This window comes from Camelus ferus, chromosome 11 (genome assembly GCF_009834535.1).
Source record: "Camelus ferus isolate YT-003-E chromosome 11, BCGSAC_Cfer_1.0, whole genome shotgun sequence".
Taxonomy (NCBI): domain Eukaryota; kingdom Metazoa; phylum Chordata; class Mammalia; order Artiodactyla; family Camelidae; genus Camelus; species Camelus ferus.
The window spans coordinates 33,887,090-33,906,009 of NC_045706.1; the positions used below are offsets into that span (position 1 = coordinate 33,887,090).

General features: G+C 42.3%; 2 protein-coding genes across 5 annotated transcripts in view; both read left to right on the forward strand.

The window, feature by feature from the left end:
* The window catches only part of LIPA (lipase A, lysosomal acid type), a 38,490-nt gene extending 35,151 nt beyond the window's left edge, over positions 1–3,339 (forward strand). For 3 of the 4 annotated variants that reach the window (XM_032491358.1, XM_032491357.1, XM_006187993.3), the window contains 2 exons: positions 938–1,009; positions 1,854–3,339. In XM_032491358.1, coding sequence (XP_032347249.1) covers positions 938–1,009; positions 1,854–2,087 — 306 coding nt within the window. In that variant the 3' untranslated portion in view covers positions 2,088–3,339. Of the gene's footprint in view, positions 1–937; positions 1,075–1,853 lie in introns of all 4 variants that reach the window. The other variant, XM_032491359.1, reaches the window with a different exon arrangement.
* Positions 3,340–9,893: 6,554 nt separating this feature from the next.
* Positions 9,894–10,947, forward strand: CH25H (cholesterol 25-hydroxylase). Its single transcript, XM_006187992.3, has one exon. The coding sequence runs from the start codon at positions 9,933–9,935 to the stop codon at positions 10,758–10,760; it is 828 nt and encodes a 275-aa protein (XP_006188054.1). The 5' UTR covers positions 9,894–9,932; the 3' UTR covers positions 10,761–10,947.
* Positions 10,948–18,920: the final 7,973 nt, after the last annotated feature.

Here is an 18,920-nt window from a genome sequence, read left to right on the forward strand (position 1 = left end):
AGGTTTTTCCTGTTTATAAGGCACCGCCCTCTGGCCAAAGCTTAAACAGTTTCCAATTCATTTGGCTCACTAATTTTGGATTTAATTCTTGACATATTTTTAACTTGAGACTATAGAGGAGGTATGGATTTGCATTATTTCAAAATATACAAGTAAGTGACTTTTTGATAATATTTTTAGATCATGATATTCTAGATATGCATACACTTAAATTTCATACACAGTATCATTTCATGGCTCTAGTATCCCCAACTAGTTAGAATTGTTCTAGTGTGCAATACAATTTTGTGATTATACTGGTACTGATACTCAAGAAAAAGTGTTAAATAAATAAAATTATTATAATATTAAATAATAAAACTTGTCAAATGGATATGTAGGAATATGATGGCGATTATGTGTGATTATGTATAAAAATGTACACATGATATAGTGTTATTATAAATCAATATAAGTATGTTAATATATAATTAATATATTTACATACTAATATAAAAATATTTATCCACATAAATACACATTAATATATATAAAAGTAGATTAATCCATATATAATATGTAATATGTATTTCTTTCCCAAGTAAGACATTTAGCACTTTGAAAAAGTTTAAGGTTCAAATTTCAGTTGAAAACATCACCATAAAATTTCTCCAATGGTTGCAATGTTGACGAGTTATCATTCACAGCATATATATGTGGCTGCTTATTGTGTCATGTAATAGCTACTTTCCAATCATAGCACGAGAAGTTGAGTCATTTAGGAAAGGAGAGAAAAATAATGCCGTTTTATTTTAAATTACAGTTTGGAAATGAAGAACAAATCGGGGTATCGGTGTAAACTTGGTTTCTGAAGACATGGCTAGCTCTAGCAACCTGTGGTGTTATCTCAAACTTCTGTGTTAGATAACTTTTTCCCCCCCAATTATCTTCTCTTTAGAGTGTTAAATCGCATAAGTTTCAAGCCTTTGACTGGGGAAGCAGTGCCAAGAATTATTTTCATTACAACCAGGTAAAGTCTTCCAAGTCTTAGAATTAACACGAGCCCTGAAAACTCATCGAGGAAGCCAGTGTGAGGTATGAGAGTTCTGGCTGGGCTCAGGTGCTGTGGGAGATGTTTGGGAGCGTTGACTATACATGGTCCTCCTTTTCCCTCCGTCAGTCCCAGAACAGCGAAGCTTTGCAATTTAGTGTTGTGGACTTTGTCCTTCCCCTGGCTCTGGGTCAACCACCATCACTGTCATCCGTCATGATCAGGATACCTGGTAGCTGGGGGGGCCTTGGCCAGATTGCATTGCTTAAGCCGTTTCTTCCATATGCAGATAACTTGACCATTTTTTGAGTGCGAAGGGCTCTAAAGTGTGAGGTACTCTGCCCATGTTTTTCTTATGTAAGTCCCGCAATATCCCTGTGACATAGATGTGATTATTATAATTACTATTACAGAGGAGGAAACTGGGGCTTAGAGAATTTCTGTGACTTGTGTCACATCCCAGAAGGTGGAGAGATGGAGGGGTATGACTCCAGAGTCCCTTCCCAACCGCTTTGTTTGGTTCTACAGCTCGGCATCAACTGCCTGGGAGGAGGACGCCTTCCTCCCAGGGGCTGAAATGTGTGACCATGCCCAGCACAGGGTAACAACTCTTATATACGCATAGCAGTGGTTATGGTTAGTATTCTGTTGTGGGTTAGGCTTCTTCTGGTCCCAGTAATAGCAACTCAGATTAAACTGAGAACAATTTTCAAAATTTAGTCTTTTAGTCTCAGATCAGATTTGATAATCAGTGTTTCATGGAAATTGTATTTTGGTCAATTAAAACAATGAAGACAAAGCTTTCCATGGGTTTTTATTACAGAGTTACCCTCCCGCTTACAATGTGAAAGGCATGATGGTGCCGACCACTGTCTGGAGCGGGGGTCAGGACTGGCTCGCGGACTACAAGGACGTCACTGTCTTACTGACCCAGATCCCCAAACTGGTGTACCACAAGCACATTCCTGAGTGGGAGCATCTAGACTTCATCTGGGGCTTGGATGCCCCGTGGCGGCTCTACGATGAAATGATAAATCTAATGAAGAAGTACCAGTGAAAGCCAGACTGGAGACGTTTACTGTCAAGTCATGTCAAAATTTGCTTAATTTCTCTAAAATACTTTTTGTTTCCTAATCCTTTTGTATTTTTAAATCCAAAAAAAATTTATAGCATTGAAGATGCCCAGTTCTCTCCAGTTAGGATTAGAACTGCATCTGCTTTTTTAAGTTTTTTTTTGTCTAATCATGGCCGAATATGAAGCTGGTGTCTCAACCTCCCTTTTAAAATGTCACTGCCTTGTGAAAGATTGTGACCATTCTGTTTATCCTTACAATTTAGAATATGTTGTATTCCCTTTTTACCCCACCACATAGGACACACTGACACATGTTGGAATTTTTAAGCTGTGCTGTTCATCAGTAAATAATCTGACACTGACTTGAACTAAGCTCTGTGTATAAGTACCCAGTTCTCATCTCTTTGCCTTAAAGGCTCTCAGTTAAATGGCCTTGTATTTAGGGATCTAAGTGACACCTTATATTCTCATGCAGCAGGTACAGAGTCAGATGCAGGGACACCCCAGCTGTGTCAGTCATAACGATTCCATCAAACTTAACTGTGAGAGCTGCTCATTAGCAAATGTTGAAATTGCTCTGATCAAGTGAAGTCATTTGCTGGAGCCTTCAAAAATAAATTACATGCATCAGCAACAAGAACACCTGTATCTGAAATAACCTGAAGACCAATGCACCCAGTCATCTCTATCTGTGAACTCTTAAATGTGTGGCAGGCCAGCAGTCCAAGGCCATTGATCCACTCGTTTGAGAAGGAAAGTCCTGTGGAGAGACAACACCACTATTTTTCCTGAAATTAGTGTACTCTTCACCAGCTCCTGTAGCCCAGTGATGACATCTGTGAAGCAGAAGCCCAAGGCTGCCCAGGAGGGACGTCCTAGTTCAGTCTCACACAAAAGGAACGTGAACATGAATGCTTTCAGATTGAAGCTCAGGGATTCGTTTTGTTTTTTAGTTTTGTACGTGTCCAGATGTTTGAGACTCCTGATTTGCATCCTGGTGTCAGGAAGCCTACGTCCACCTGCTTCTCTTGCAGCCCTGTTCCCTTACAATATTCTCAGATGGACAGAGTGACCACTGCACTCTGAACAATTGCTATTTTTCTGATATAGCTACTTTAGCTGCAGTAATAAATGATACTTGACATTAATGTGTGAAGACAGCATAATACTGCTTTGTTAAATTTGAAAGGTCTTGTTTAAACTTTTCAATAAAGCTCAGCTTCCTAGACCTGAAGGATTATGTGCATGTGTGAGTTCTCCTTTACTTAACAGTCATCCTCAATTTCCCTCTCTTCTTTTGGCAGGACTTGTGCTTTCTTTCTCATCTTTTCCCCTTCCTCCTTACTCCTTGTAAACTTCACTGATACTGCCCATGAACGTTCGATTGTCTTCCAAGGGGCGGAGGGTGGTCTTAAACCTAAGGAAGGGTGGGGGACGCTTTGGAAATCCCACCGAGTCCACCGAGCGAGGCTGTGAGTGGGGCTAAGCTGTGACTAGCCCCATCTGCAAGTAGTGGCCGTAGATTTAAGGACTGTCCAGTCAGCTCTCTCCTTGAACAAGTGACGCAACCAAAGCTGGCAGAGACATGTCCCACCATAGGACCCCCAAAACATAATTTGGGGGTCTAATGCGATTTCTCCCACTACTCTGTGAGCCTGAAGATATATCATCTCCGTATACCCAGAATTGAACACAAAGCCTGGAATAGTAGCGAGTCAGTAAATGTATGCGGACGGACAGAGTGTGTGAAAAAGAATGGATGGACTCTGTCATTTAGCTAAGTGAAATTAGATCCACAAGTCACATCTGGGAATGTCTGAGGTGGAGTCTGATTTTTCACGGCAACCATAGAAGAGAGTAAAATTATACTAGTTGTGAAGGATACGTGTCCCCAAAATCCTTGTTGGCATTATGTCAACCTAAAGGAAGAGCGTGCCTTTCTCTTTGACCAAGGCAAATTGGTTTGGCTAACCAAGTACAAGATTCTTGGGTATAAGGCCAGAAAGGAACGGATAGTGAGTGGATGTTTTTGTTCGGTTTCCGTCCATAGTGGGAGAGAGCTTGTTGGAGAATGGCTTCTGTGCCATAGGTGACTTGGGTTTCCTTCTTTGGTTGTGCCGTGGAGTCTCCCTCAGGTGCCTTTGAGAACCTGCGGTCAGTAAAGCTCCCATCACCAGACTGTGGGAATGAGCAGAGGCTACATTCTACAGAGTCCACCTTTTTATTGGAGTGTTTTTCTCTTCCTCTCCATCCTCAGCTTTTCTCTAGGGATTTTTCTTCAGTACGTGGGCCAGTCTAGAAGTGGAGATGTTGCATGGTCGTTCTTGCCACATTCGGGTTACATGGTGCGTTTGCCCTTATGGGCAGCTTCTTGCTCCTGGCACAGCTGCATAGGCTCTTATGTCCTTATGTCCCTAGCTGCATTCATGTGGTTTTGTCTCCTCATTGGCTCAGAGTGCAGAACAAGCTTGGAGCTGGTGCCTTAAGAAGTCCTGTGACCAGTTGGTAGGCGTTCTGACTGTTCTTTTCCACTGAGTTTGATATATATTCTTTTGAGCAGAACGCAAAGATCTTCACAGACCTCCAGGGCAAGGAGAAGACGAGTTAATATTCTTTCAGCTTGGAACTTGAAGATCCTGGGTTTACGTGGGCAGTGCCACTAAGTGAAGTCACAATGGAGAATGAAGTCATTTCTTTTTTTCCCACTTGCCATAAGAGGGCACTCTCAGCTTTGCTTCCAAACCTTTCAGGGACAGTCAGAGAACTTTGCTGATTTAGGAGCCAGTTGGTAATTTGCGGATTGGTAAAACCAACCACGTCTGTGGTCATTTCTATCCAGGATCACGACTGATTCTTGCCTAATGCATAACATCTGAAGAATGTTCTCAAAGAATAACTGTGCCCCAAATGGGACATGAAAATAAAAACTTGCCCAATAGATAAAAGTGGTCCGACCTCAGACCTGAGGGAAGAAGTGGGGAAGGCTTTAACTGAGGCTTCATACCTATTAAGGACCGAAGTTTAGCTACTGATATAATCTCCATACAATGATCATTTTGTGTTTGTGGGTACTAAAAGTGTTAGTAATTTTAACTCTTGTCATTAATTTTTTTTAATACATGGAGAGATTTAAAAAAAAGTGACCCCCCCAAAAGGCAGCATCAGTTTACAATAATTCTGATTTTTAAAAAGCCTGTCAGTAATTCATTCAGGAGTATTGACTGAGTACTGATTGTGCTGTGCGAGGTGCAGTCTTCAAATTCAGTTCCAAGCTCAGCAGGTAAAACTCTTTCTCTGTCAACTTGTTTCAGTGGTGCTGAAACATGTTCTTTGCATTTTTACACCGTGCTTTCTGGGTGTTTAAAGACTTCTCATAAGGCTTTGGTCTCTGTAACACCTCTTTGACAGATGAGGCAAGTATTTTCTTTGCTTTCTAGGTGATGGTATGCCTTTAAATGAGCATGATTTTATATGTTTTAACTGTTTTCAGCAGGTTGATGAGAGTTCCAACCATATCAGTAGCAGCACCCACTTACATGTGACGTGGGTGGATCAAACCATAAAGAGAAAATGTTTAAAACCGAATGTGTATCAGCATCGGTGTCAAATAGGGCATCAAGGAATCCTAGGGGAAGCTAACACCCGCCCATATTCTTCATCAGTATCCCCTGCTGTTTTGGTGTGGTAATTAATGCTTTCTGAGTCTTTTGTAAACTACCCTATAAATGCAGCTTTGATGCCCCACTCCAACACCAAGCTCCTCCGGTGGAGATACCCACCTTGAAACTGACACGGACCAGGTTCTGCTCTCAGTTTGGCTGTAACTTCCTGTTGAACCCTAGCTAGTCTTGACTTTTCCAAGACTGAGTCTTCATCTTTACAGTTGAGGGATTAGATACTGATCTTTGAGATTACTCCACCCTCTATGCGTTTTACGTGTCATAGCTGTTAAGATATTACAAAATTTCTCATCTCTGATACCCAGGAATAATCGTTTTGGTTATAGATGCCAAGACAGCCACACCTAATTTTGGAAAGAAAAAAAATCGTAAAGTTCACACAGAAAAAGAGATTATATCATCGGTAATGGGCTTTGCCGACTACATATTCTATTTTTTTGCAGGCGATGGTGGTGGGGGGGGCATCATCCAAAATCTTTTGGTGAGTTGGTACCAAAAAGCTTCAAGATTGTGTTAAATATGCACAGACCTGAATGTTGTACTCTCAGGAAAGTGATTTGATCTCTAAGATAGTGAGGGAAGAAGAATTCCTATCTTCCAGTCCTGTCAGAAAGACCCCGTCAAGATAAAAATGACACACAGGAGGTCAAAATCAACTGGAGAAGCACAAGAAATAGTGTGGACAAAAATCCTAATACCATCAAAAGTCAGTAATACTTTTGAATACTATGTGCGAAGTATAATGCTTGATATTGTGGGGGAAAATCCTAGAAGATAGACTCTCTGCCCTGAAAAGACCTATTCATCTAGTAAGTCATTAAACACATTTTGTGCAGATTGAAAGTTTTTCAAAGGTGCATGTTTGCCAATTCAGGAAATGATACCACTTTAGTGAAGACTAAATAAGGTTCAACTTTATTTGGGTCTATTAAGTGACACTGGTTTTGGTCAATCGTCATGCTGTGCCCACTTTTTCAGCATCCTGCATGACATAGAGTGGACAACTTACGAGATTTTAACTGACTGCTTTCCCTGAGATGACTGCACTTGTTTGTTAGACACAAAGTTCTGTCCTGGGTGGCTTCATGGGCTGGAAAGGCAGAGAAGCTGGTGGCTATTCTTCAAAGTGCTGCAAGTAAGAGGGGCGAGCCTGGGCCAAGCAGACTGAAGCTGTGGCCTCCAGGGTCTTGCTGCACAGGGCTGTGTGGAGAATATTCTAACACGCTTAGTGATGGAGGCTGGAAGAATCAAATAAAAAAAAGAACGGATTGTTTGGGGCTGGGGGCTCAAAGGAGGCAGTCCTGATAGCAGTCTATTTGCTAAGCCCAAATTAAGCAAATGAAGCCACCCACTTAAAAAATCTGTGAGGGCATCCAAAGCATCCAAGCATGCGAGTTGAAACCACAAGAAAAGAACAGGATGTGCTGAACAGAAATTTGAAGGTTGATTGAATTTCTGTTGAGGGCAAATCTGAGTGATATTTTACTCCTGAGAAGAATTGGTATGTCTGAGAAAGTGAGCTTTGATGGTCCCTCTGGAGCATGGAGGGACCCAAGAGTTAAGGCTTAGTAAATGGCATAAGATACATTCAATGGTGTGGTGTAATTCCCCAAATTTTTTTTTAAATCATAAAAGTAAAGGAGAAAAAGCTCTCCTCTTCTTTCTGAGATGCTGCTTGAGTTCAGCAAAATTTAAAGGTAGAGCGATGTCTACCAGGAATGGGAAAGAAAGTGCCAGAGTTGCCCTAAAAGTGAATTGCAAAGTGCATTGGAGGAAGGGGAAGCTTGAGGAGCAGCCTAGAAAGGATGAGTATACCTGGAAGGTCTAACTGGAAGAAACCCACCCCCCAGGCTAGAGGCCAGGGGACTTCGTGGTACCTGTCTTTGCTACCATTCAGATGTCCAAGCAACGTTAGAAAATTCATCCTCTTTCATTTTTAGCTTTGGCTCCCAAGAAACTCAGAGATGCTTCTGAACCTTTATTCTCATCAAGACACAAGCAGAGTATCATAATATTCTTACAGCAGACTGAAGTTAAAAAAATAAAAGGCTGTGCTGGGGCTGGAGGCTGGGTGCTCCACAGAACAGGTACCTAAGGAATATCTGTGTTCTATTGGTGGCAGTTTAAAGACGTTCTGAATTATGAACTGACCTGTTACAGGGGTGTATGTGTGTACACACACACACACACACACATAACATCTCATCTCTCTCACATATATGTTCTATATTAATATATAATTATATATTATAAATTAGCCTATTATATATTTCTACGCTTATATATTGGTCTATATTTTGTACTTATTTCCTCATAGTATATGGCTTTGTGTCTTTTATTTCCCTTTACGTAACTTTATTTGATTTTAATTGCAAACTTCCTCAATTATTCTTTAGGTAAAGTGTGGAGTACACATTTAAAATAATACGTCTTGTTTTGTATGTTTACTGTGTTCCAGGCACTTTACTTTTATTTCTGTAGGACCACAGCAATACTAATAATGTCTACTTCTTGGTAGTGCTGCAAATCCAGCTCTTGTAAGGACTGGATGAAATCACTTCAAGTAAAACACTTCACTAATGCCTAGTGGATGTTACATGGCAGCCTTATTACTGTTATTATTATTATTACTACTACTACTGTTTTCTCATTTAATTCTTGCAGTAGCTTCATGAGATGGCTACTACTGTTATTTCTCTTTGGAAAGGGAAGATAAGAAAATGCAAAGCTTTGAAGGATGAGGCGCTGGCCCCAATCTCACAGACATAAGGAGAGACAAAGCTAGGATTAGGGGTGTTTCCTGGCTTCAAAGTTTCCGTCCAAAACTTCTACCCTCTAGGTGCCCCTTGGGTCGCAAGTCAGGCCCCCGGGTCAACCGCAGAGGTTGCTTTTCATGCTAGTCCCGGGGTCCCCGAGATCTAGTACTGACTTCCTTACGTTCAGTCCCCGCCGGTCAGCGGTCAGCCCCAGTTGGTGACAGAAACGCAGAGGTGGGGGCGGCCTCGCAGTTGTGCTTTCTAAGTCCGGCATGGTTTGGGAGAAAATGGGTCGAGGACGTGAGACATTGGTGCCGCGAAGCCAGCTGAGGGAAGGGCAGGGCGGGCGGGACATCATCTGTTCAATCAATGGCTTCCTGTGAGGCTTCAGGAATGCGCCGATCCCTTGACAAACAAAGTGGATAGTTTACTAATTTCACTGCTTCCACCCCAATTGAGATGCGGCGGCTTTTCAGCCAGATCTGGGCAGGCTCTGGATGTTAAATCCTTCACTTGACCTTTTTTTTTTCCCCCTGTAAAGTGAAGCCTAGCAGTCGTGGTCCCTCTTTCTTGTCCTGACGCCTCCCGGTTTTTGTCGGCGGTCTGGGCATCCCGGGTGCGCCGCGAAGAAACGACCCGCCGGTCAGGTTTTTGGGCTCCTCCGGGAGAGTATATGGGTGCGGTGGGATCTGGAGCTTTCCGCGAGCCGGCGGGGACAGCGCCCACGGGAGACACTGGAACTGGAGGAGGTTCCTGTCCTGCCACCCTTACCGTCTGATTTCTTGCGCTGATTGCCGCCGCGCCGCGCAGCGCCGGGGACCCTCGGTTCCCTCTGCAAAAGATTAGTTTGCCAATCGCTCCTGGTCAGACCAGTAGAATGTGAGCAGACAGAAAAAGTACGTCGCTTTTAAAACTCTTAAAAATACAGTTACACTTGCGTCTTTCTGAAAATACATAGACGAAATTTTATGCATTCATTAAAAATACAAGAAATTATGCACTGATTGTAAAGGAGCTCTTTCTGGTGGTGATGGAAGTATTCTCTGTCTTGTTTAGGGGTGGTAGGGACCCATGAATTGAGTTGTCAACACTCGTAGAAACTCTAAAGATCTGTGCATTGTATCGTGTGTAAATTGAACGTCAATTAACAAATCAGAACATAATCCTGCGAGCATAGAAGTCACTACGTGCGATTGCGTAATTGCATACATAAATGCGGATTAAATGCAACTATAAAGATGGGTATTTATAGCAACTAGGCGCTATTCCTTGGGGTTATTTATGCAAGCTCCGCGAAGCCGGGAAAGGGAAAGAAAAGGCTGCTGACATCACTCTGGGCGGGGCCGAAAGCTCTAAGAAAAGTCAGTGGCGCTGGAGCCGCCGCCGCTGCCATGCACAACCTCACCATGAGCCGCCACAACGGCTCCGAGCTCCACATCCTATGTAGCTCTGGCCATCTGTTCCTGCAGCCCCTCTGGGACCGCCTGAGGACCTGGGAAGCCCTCATCCAGTCGCCTTTCTTCCCCGTCGTCTTCTCCATCACCACCTACGTGGGCTTCTGCCTCCCCTTCGTGGTGCTGGACATCATCTGCCCCTGCGTGCCGGCGCTGCGGCGCTACAAGATCCACCCGGACTTCTCGCCGTCAGTGCGGCAGCTGCTGCCCTGCCTGGGGCTGACACTCTACCACCACGTGGTGTTCATTTTCCCCATGACGCTGCTGCACTGGGTGGCCAGCCGGGCCCCGCTGCCCCCCGAAGCCCCCGAGCTGCTGCAGGTGGCGCGCCACGTCGTGTTCTGCCTGCTCCTCTTCGATGCTGAGTTCTTCGTATGGCATGTGCTGCACCACAAAGTGCCCTGGCTGTACCGGTCCTTCCACAAGATGCACCACCAGAACTCATCTTCATTCGCACTGGCCACGCAGTACGTGAGTGTCTGGGAGCTGTTTTCCTTGGGTTTCTTTGACATGGTGAACGTCTTGCTGCTCCGGTGCCACCCGCTGACTGTCCTCATCTTCCACGTGGTCAACATCTGGCTGTCAGTGGAGGACCACTCCGGCTACGACTTCCCCTGGTCCACACACAGACTGGTACCTTTCGGGTGGTATGGGGGCGTGGCGCACCACGACATGCATCACTCTCAGTTTAACTGCAACTTCGCCCCTTACTTCACACACTGGGACAGAATCCTGGGAACGCTGCAGTCTGCTCATGCCAAGTAATGTGCACCCCTCCCCACAGAGTATGTGGTGGTGGTGAGCAGTGGGTGCACCTCAGACCTTGTACATTTCACACTTGAATCAAGAGAGACACACTTGACTTTGTTTCGTCAGTAACTTATTATCTGATGGAAACTTATAGGTAAAATCTGCTGTATTTTTACACAGTCTAATAAAATAATTTATATAATGTTTGTATATCAACGACTTTGTTCTTAATGGAGAATTCTCGCTCACTTCAGTAGCCTTGATTTCTGGGTATAAAGTATCCAAAATCACTGGCATATTTAAAAAATCTCGAAAAAGATTTGTTTGTAGAACAGGGAATTTACTATGTTTGAAAGTATCCTAGAACTAGGCTGAAAGACCATTATTTTTTGTGGAGAATCTGATCTCTGACTCTGTAAGCAATGAAACATGTTCCTGCTGGACAGTGACCAAGATTATTGTACTTTTTCCCTATGTTTTCATAGAACTGCATATTTATATCGAAAGAAATGTTATTTGTGCTTAAAATGTAAACCAAACAAGTTCTAGCTTCTGGCATTTTCACTGTCATTTTGACTGATAAAATCTGAAATGCTAAGAGGGAGCTGGGATGGCAGGTGTTCTTCTGAGCCCCCATCATCCCAACTGTGCGTGGAAAGAGAGGAATCCCGTGGTGGTGGGTTTTGTTGGGGGGGGGAGGTTGAAGGAGGCAGGCGAAGGAATCTGTTTTGGTTTGGGTCTTGAAATTTCACAGAGGAAAAAACACTATTGTCCTGAGTGTGTTTTGGCTGATTTCTGCATAATAGGCAACTAATAGACTTCGTCTGTGAAGTTCTACAGAGAGATTAACAATGGGTCATCATTTCATTGTTTGAGAGGAGGGCGGTGTTGAGGGATGAATAGAATTAGTGATATGCCTTGCTTTGCAAAACTGGTAAATCAACTGTGTGCATTAAAGGGGCTAATAAATACGGAAGGGATTATGAGTGAGCACCCCCCCTTTTCTACTAGAATCCATCTAGCACAAATGACCATCGCACTGAGATTTTTGTTCACTTTTCTTAATGGAGACATATATGCAAACTACATACTGCTTTTTAAGAAAGAAAAAGTAAAATTTGGCCCTGTATCCCTAGTTCCTCATCTGTAAAAGGAGACTGACTGTCTCCCGATGTTCTTGCAGATTAGCTGTAATAGTAAATATGCCTGTAACTAACCACACACCTGTCGCCCATCATGTAGCCCGTTCAGCTGCTGCCTAATTGTTCTAATTTTATCTTTGAAACATATTTTATATAAATGAGGTAAAGTTAAAAAATTAGGGCAATTTAGACAGAAAAGTCTAAATGGAATGGAATTCAAGGCTCATTATATATGTGCACCAAACTCTCTTGTTTAAAGGTGAAAAAGAACCCAGTATTCATGGCCGAGTGAACTGCCTGAGAAGCATGTTCAGATGCTCCAAATCTTTGGCAAAACACAGTGCCTGGCTGCCCCGCTGCTTCTCTCACATTCCCTCCCAATGTGTGTGACCTCTTCGCTCCTGCTGAAGTCACCTCCTCCTTTGTCCACAGCAGGACCTTGCTGGGACTTAAAGATTATACTGATGAATAAGAGTGAAAATTACAAAAGCAGGTGGTGAGTTATAAGGGGGAAATGCTGTATTGGAGGCAGTATGTTACTATCATGATCAACACGGTGACTTGAGGAAAGATGAGAAGGATGAATGGATATTTGTATGTGCAAATCTGATAAATGACAGTTAATCATAGCTTTCTCCCAGAGAATTTTTTAAATTGCCTCACCAAATAAGGGAATTTCCCATTTAGGACAAATTGTACACATGGAAATTACTCAGGGTCAGAAACACTTTCTCAGAATTGGGTGTATGAGTTATATATTTTTTAAATTGAAATATAGTCAGTTACAATGTGTCAATTTCTCGTGTACAGCATAATGTTTCAGTCATACATATACATACATCTTATCAGTTTTTAACACCTTGTGAGGTGGAAATGGGAGAGTGGAGACGAACAATTTTTCAGACAGTTTTGAGAGCCTGGTAGTAATAATGCTGACACTACTACTACTAATAAAGAAATACTGCACATTTACATGTACTTTCCCAAATTGTTTCACTTGTTCCTTACAACAGCAGTCTAAGGGATGTAGAATAGTTGTTATTTAAACAAATTTTGTTTTTCTCATCATCTTTCCATGTTATGGATGCAGAATTGGTACCTGCACCATTTAAATGACTTGCTTCAGGTTACAAAATACTACAAATCGGAGCCAGTTCTTGAACTTAGGTCTCATAGTGTACACTATACCTCCCTTCAGACAACGCTTATGATAATCTTCACAACTGCCAGGGAGCTGCAAACCCTGCAACCAACAAATGGCCTCCCTCTGCTGGTCAGAGGAGAAAGCTAGGCCAATCTCAGCAGGACTTGGGACATCATAAAGCACGTCAAGGGCTCTGTTTTCTGTATCCCCCATTGCATATCAGCTAAGAGCATACAGGCTGCAGTTGGATTGCCTGGGGGAAACCTTGACTTGAGGCTTAATGGCTGAGTGACTCTGGACAAGTTACTTAACCTCTGTGCGCCTTGGCTTCCTCATCTGTAAAATGTAGATAATTGTAACACCTACCTCCCAGAGTTGTTGTGAGAGATTTTGAGCTATGGTGTGTGAGTGCCAGATGGGTTGGAGGTCTTGGCTGTATTTGTGTTTGCTGGGAATGATGCCTCATGACTTGGGCACCAAGACTGTGCCTGGACCGTAACCTTCTGTCCACAGACATGTTTGAGTTCTCTCGTCTACAGGGAACCAAATAAAGCTGAGTTTTTGATCCTGCTTTTATCGAAGCTGCTTCTTTCATCATCCTTTCAAGGCCAAAGTATTGAAAAGAGACAGAAGTCTGTGTTTGTCTGGTTCTACTTCCTTACCTGTGAGTCATCCCAACCCCATCTCTTCCTGAGACTTTCACTGCCTGGTCACTGCTGTTTTCCTAATGATCAGATCCAGTGACTTTTTTCCCTCCTTAGTTTTCCATCTCCTTGGCTTTTTATTTTAGGTGCTTGTTTCTGCTAACCAGCCTCTTAGAACGTGGTCCTTGCTTGGTTTTAGTGAGGTTTCTCTAAACCGTTTTCCCGCCTAATTCTCCAGCTGTTTCTTCTTGTTTCGTTGGCTCCACCTCTTTCTTCTCAGCCTCAAGCCTCAAAGTGCTTCTCATTTTATTACAAAATATCTATGCTGTGTATAATGACTGTCCTTCTTACCATCTTCTAGTGCACCCTCTAAATCTCTACTCGCACTACATTCTAGTACACACACACACAATGTATACATGAGCAGGCCACGTATATGTGTGTAGACACACTACATATGCATACATGTCCACACTATATATACTATATATGAACATATGTCCACGCACTGTTATATGTACACAGACATGCATTTTCACACTATATATGTGTATATGAACATACACAATATATGTATGAACACTGTGTATGTACACTTTACACACACTCTACATGTATATATGCAACATTATATATATACACACTATATATACCTGTACAAATGTAACATAGTGTGTATATATAGAGAGACGCTATAAATGCACACCCACTATATATATGTAAAATTATCCTCCTCTCTCTCTCTAAATACACATGCACACACATGCACATACTCACACACACTACTATTTCAGTCCTGTTTGCTATTTCTCTCTTCCCCTAATATTATGCCTCATTCTTGATAAATATTGGCTCAGTGTTGTATGAATCCTGGAAGCAGTAGAAGCAACTTTGCCACTAGTCATGTTTTTTTTCATTCGTTCCATTTTCCATCACCAGTCCATCCCAGCTTCTAAACTAAGGCCATGCTCACAACCCAAAATCTGTGTTCTAGAGAAGGTCGTAGTCTACTGGGGAAGAGAATCAGGCAAACAAATGCAGCTAGTCTAACGTAGTTAGTGATCTGACGAGGGGATAAAAGATTGTTAAGGGAGCCCAGAGAAAGACTGGTCTTTTATTTTCTTTGAATGAACATAAAAAAACAGGAATTTATTTTTAAGAGCAGTTTTAGATTCACAGGAAAACTAAGTGAAAGATCCAGAGATTTCCCACATACCCTCTACTTTCCATATGCGTAGCCTCACCACTGTCAAAATCCTATACTGGAGAGGTACATTGTTACAATCAATAACCTACATTTATATACCACCCAAAGTCCACAGCTTTACAACTCTTGGCATTGTACATTCTATGGGTTTTGACAAATGTATAACAACATGTATCCGTCAGTATAGGATCATACAGAGTAGTTTCATTGCCCTAAAAATCCTCTGTGCTTGGCTTATTCATCCCTTCCCTCCCTCTCCTCGACCCCTGAAAACTACTGATCTTTTTTACCGTCTCCATGGTTTTGCTTTTTCCAGAGCGTCATATAGTTGGAATGATACAATATATAGTCTCTTCAGATTGGCTTCTTTCACTCAGTAGTATGCATTTAAGTGTGACAGCTCATTTCTTTTTAGTTCTGGATTCCATTGTCTGGATGTACCGCGGTTTATTTATTGACTCACCTACTTGTAGGACATCTTGGTTGCTTCCCAGTTTTGGCAGTTATACTATAAACATCCATGTGTAGGTTTTTCTGTGGACATATGTTTTCCACTCATTTGGGTAAATACCAAGGAGCATGATTGTTAGATCATATGGTAGGATTATGTTTACTTTTGTAAGAAACTGCCAAACTGTCTTGTATTGTTTTGCATTCCCACCAGCAATGAGTGAGATTTCCTGTCGCTCCAAATGCTTGTCAACATTTGGTATTGTCAGTGTTCCAGATTTTGGCCATTCTAATAGTTGTGTAGTGGTATCTCATTGTTGTTTTAATTTGCAATCCTCTAATGACACATGACGTTGAGCACCTTTTCATATGCTTACTGGCCATCTGTATACCTTCTTTGGTGAGGTGTCTGTTCAGACCTTTTGCCTATTTCTTAATTGGGTTGTGGGCTTTCTTATTGCTGATTTTTTGAGAGTTCTTTGTATATTTTGGATAACAATACTTTATCAGATATGTCTTTTGCAAACATTTTTTTCCATAATAGTTTTTAAGGTAGTAATCTTTGGGAGATTTAAATTAATACTAGTATTGTGTAAACAAAATATTTTTTAAAAATTAAGAAATGCATTAGCTATCATAATCAAATTTGAGGCAAAGAATTGGTACGTTGTTGGTTCTTTAACAAATCTGATAATTCTATGTGAAGGATATATTATAATAAAAATTCTTTGCTGCAAAAAAATGTAGATTTGAAAATTATCAAAGAATAGGTAATCTAATTAAGGCTGAGAAATAGGGAAATTTTGTAGGGAAGAGGGGAATTGTCAGTGTTTTTCCATTGTTTTGCTTCTGTCTCATGGTATTATGGTTATTTGTGTGTCTGTCTCCTCTGCTAGACTACGAGCTCCTGAGATGTGATATCTTCCTGATACTTGAATCTTTGTTGTAGCTGAGATGAGACACAGCAGAACTTTAGTAAATGTTTCTTGGTTGAATAAATGTATGAATGAACATAAACTGATTTAAAATATGCTTAAGTTTCCATGCAATTGTGTTTGTCAGAAACAATCTTAAGTATCATTTGATGACCAACTTGTGGTGGTGCTAAGACACCAGAGACCTTACTACCTGGGGGTTGAGGGCTTGGGCTTTGAAATCAGAGAGCTCCATTCCCGAGCCCTGATTCACCACTGTTAAGCTGTGTGATCTTGGGCAAGATATCATTCTTATCCTCAGCAGTAAAACAGGACAAAAAGTGATGCCTGTCTCATGGGGTGGTTGAGAGGATTAAGTAAGAACAGGTGTGGAAAGTGCCTGGCATAGGGTAGGGGCTCAGGAGCTGTTAGTCATTATTATGTTAAATAAACTAACCGTGATACACAAAGAAGATTGTGTTTGCACAGCAAAGGGAGGGATGCCAAGTCCTGCTGGTTAGGGACATGTGAACCTCTGAATCCAGAGGCACAGTTAGATTAAGGCTATGGTGCCAGGCAGCAGCGAGCCTTGCTTTGGTACAAGGTGCCCTGGGCTATAGTATCTTCCTGTTGATATTCTTTCTCTATGTTGTGGTTGGCCTTAGGCCAAGGACACTTACATTTAAGGATCCCTGCAGGCATATTCTAACTATAAGCAGGGCAGGAGTTGGTAAAGGGACAAGATGGTGGGCCAGCTTCACTTCTAGAAGGCCAAGGCTACACAAGGCTCCTACAGAACCCCAAGTCCCCAATTCCTGGAATTCAGATTGATTCATAATGACCAGTGATCGAAAGACTAGTCTTTTGAGCAACAGAAATCATGAAGAATTTATATGCATTCACTAGGCGTGGAGAAGGGCATACCTGGCAGAAGAAAGAGCACTGCAAACCAGAGGGGGATGCAGGAACTGGATGTACCAGGAACATGGTGGGAAGTTCCGAGCACTAGGTGAACAGGGAAGGGGCTTCAAGGCGTATGTCTTGCCACTTGACGAGCCATTGAACTGTTTGTTCACCTGCCTATGTCACAAGGACTTGGGGAGATTGTGTAAAAAATTGCTTTGAAATGAATGTTAGGGCTTGCTACTATTTGTTGATTTATAATGAGTACATCAATGAAAAGTGGATGTGGCAATGACTTACTAAGAAGCTTAGGTCGTATTCTTGAGACAGTGGAGGGAGTGGGCTGAGAGCTCCATTGATTTTAAGCAAAGGAGTGATGTGGTCAGATCTGGTGTAAGAAGATAACTGGCCACAGCGAGTGGTAGTAGTAATTCCAGTGAGGAGACTGTTGCAAGTTCTGCCTGGGTTCCAACCCTGGCTCCACTCTTTCTGAATTTGAGCAAATTACTTAATCTCTCTAAGGCTCAGTTTCCTCATCTGTAAAAAGAGAGTAGCAATACCTACTTTGAGACTTGTGGCGAGGAATAAGGAGGATATTCAGAGAATTTAGCACTGTGCCCCACATGTAGCAAAACCTCTGTAAATAGTAGCTCTTTTGCTATAAGTTGTTACAAAAGGATCATGATTGCAGGTGAGAGATAATAAACCTACTGCAAAATAAGCAGAGAGAGGTGGAAGGAAGACATGGATTTCTCTTTTATCAGAAAAGTAACACATACTCATGGAAAAATTTCAAAACTACAGAACAAGGCAAAGTAAAAAAATCCTTCCCCATTCAATGAACTTACTCCCGTTACAGATATAATCAAACTTAACCCTTTTTTGGACACCAACCCCAAAGTTGGTCATTCAGTGTTTTTCTCTCTCTTTCTCCCTTTCAGCTGGGATGCCTTAAATGGTTTATATTAAATGAATGCATTAAGAAAAAAAAAAGGAAGTTAGTGTGAACAGAAATTCTTTGGACAAAGGCCCAAGAGCGTTTCCTCCCTCTAAATAATCTTTCGTTTATTTCCTTTTTTCTATCTCTTTTGATCACTACGCAAAAGAAGAAGAGAGACTCAAGTTGTCTCTCTTCCACAGCTTGATTGGAAGGCTTGCTTGGCAGTGTGACTGATCTGTCCCTGAACCGGCCGGGCCAAAGGAAAGCGAGGTTTTCCTTGTTCTCCCCTTCTCACGCCTCTGGGGTTTCTTTGGTGCCTCTTACCGTGACTTCACTCTCTGCCTGCTAGTGAAGCAGTCGCTTTCTCTACTGGGAAGAAAGGTCTCTGAAAGAAGAGGGCATGTCTTACAGATCTTTGATTCCTTCAAGGATCTTACACTTGAAAAATGCTCAGTAAATTTCTCTGGAGGGTAGGCTCCAGGCTTTGGAGCCTGAAGAGGCTGGGGTTGAGCTGCCTGACTTTATGTTTGGGGAAAAAAAATCATTGAATCACTCTGAACATCAGTTTCTCTCTCTGTGATAGGAATGGAAAATGGGGGAATAATATCTGGCTTTGCCTACTTCTTCAGCGTGTTGTGAAGATCCAGTGAGATGGAGCAGCACGTTGCTGAGTGGGCGGTGAGGTGGATGAGTGACTGCTCCATATGCCGAGTGGGACGATGTGGACCTCAGGCATCTAGAAAGGCACGAAGGTGCTATGACTGCAGTCCCCTCCACCTCTGCCGTGACCACCCCCCTTCACGGCTCCCTCCATCCAGCCCCTGCCTCCCA

Coding starts and splice junctions, on each gene's coding strand:
- CH25H (XM_006187992.3), top strand. CDS start 9,933: ATGCACAACCTCACCATGAGCCGCCACAACGGCTCCGAGCTCCACATC.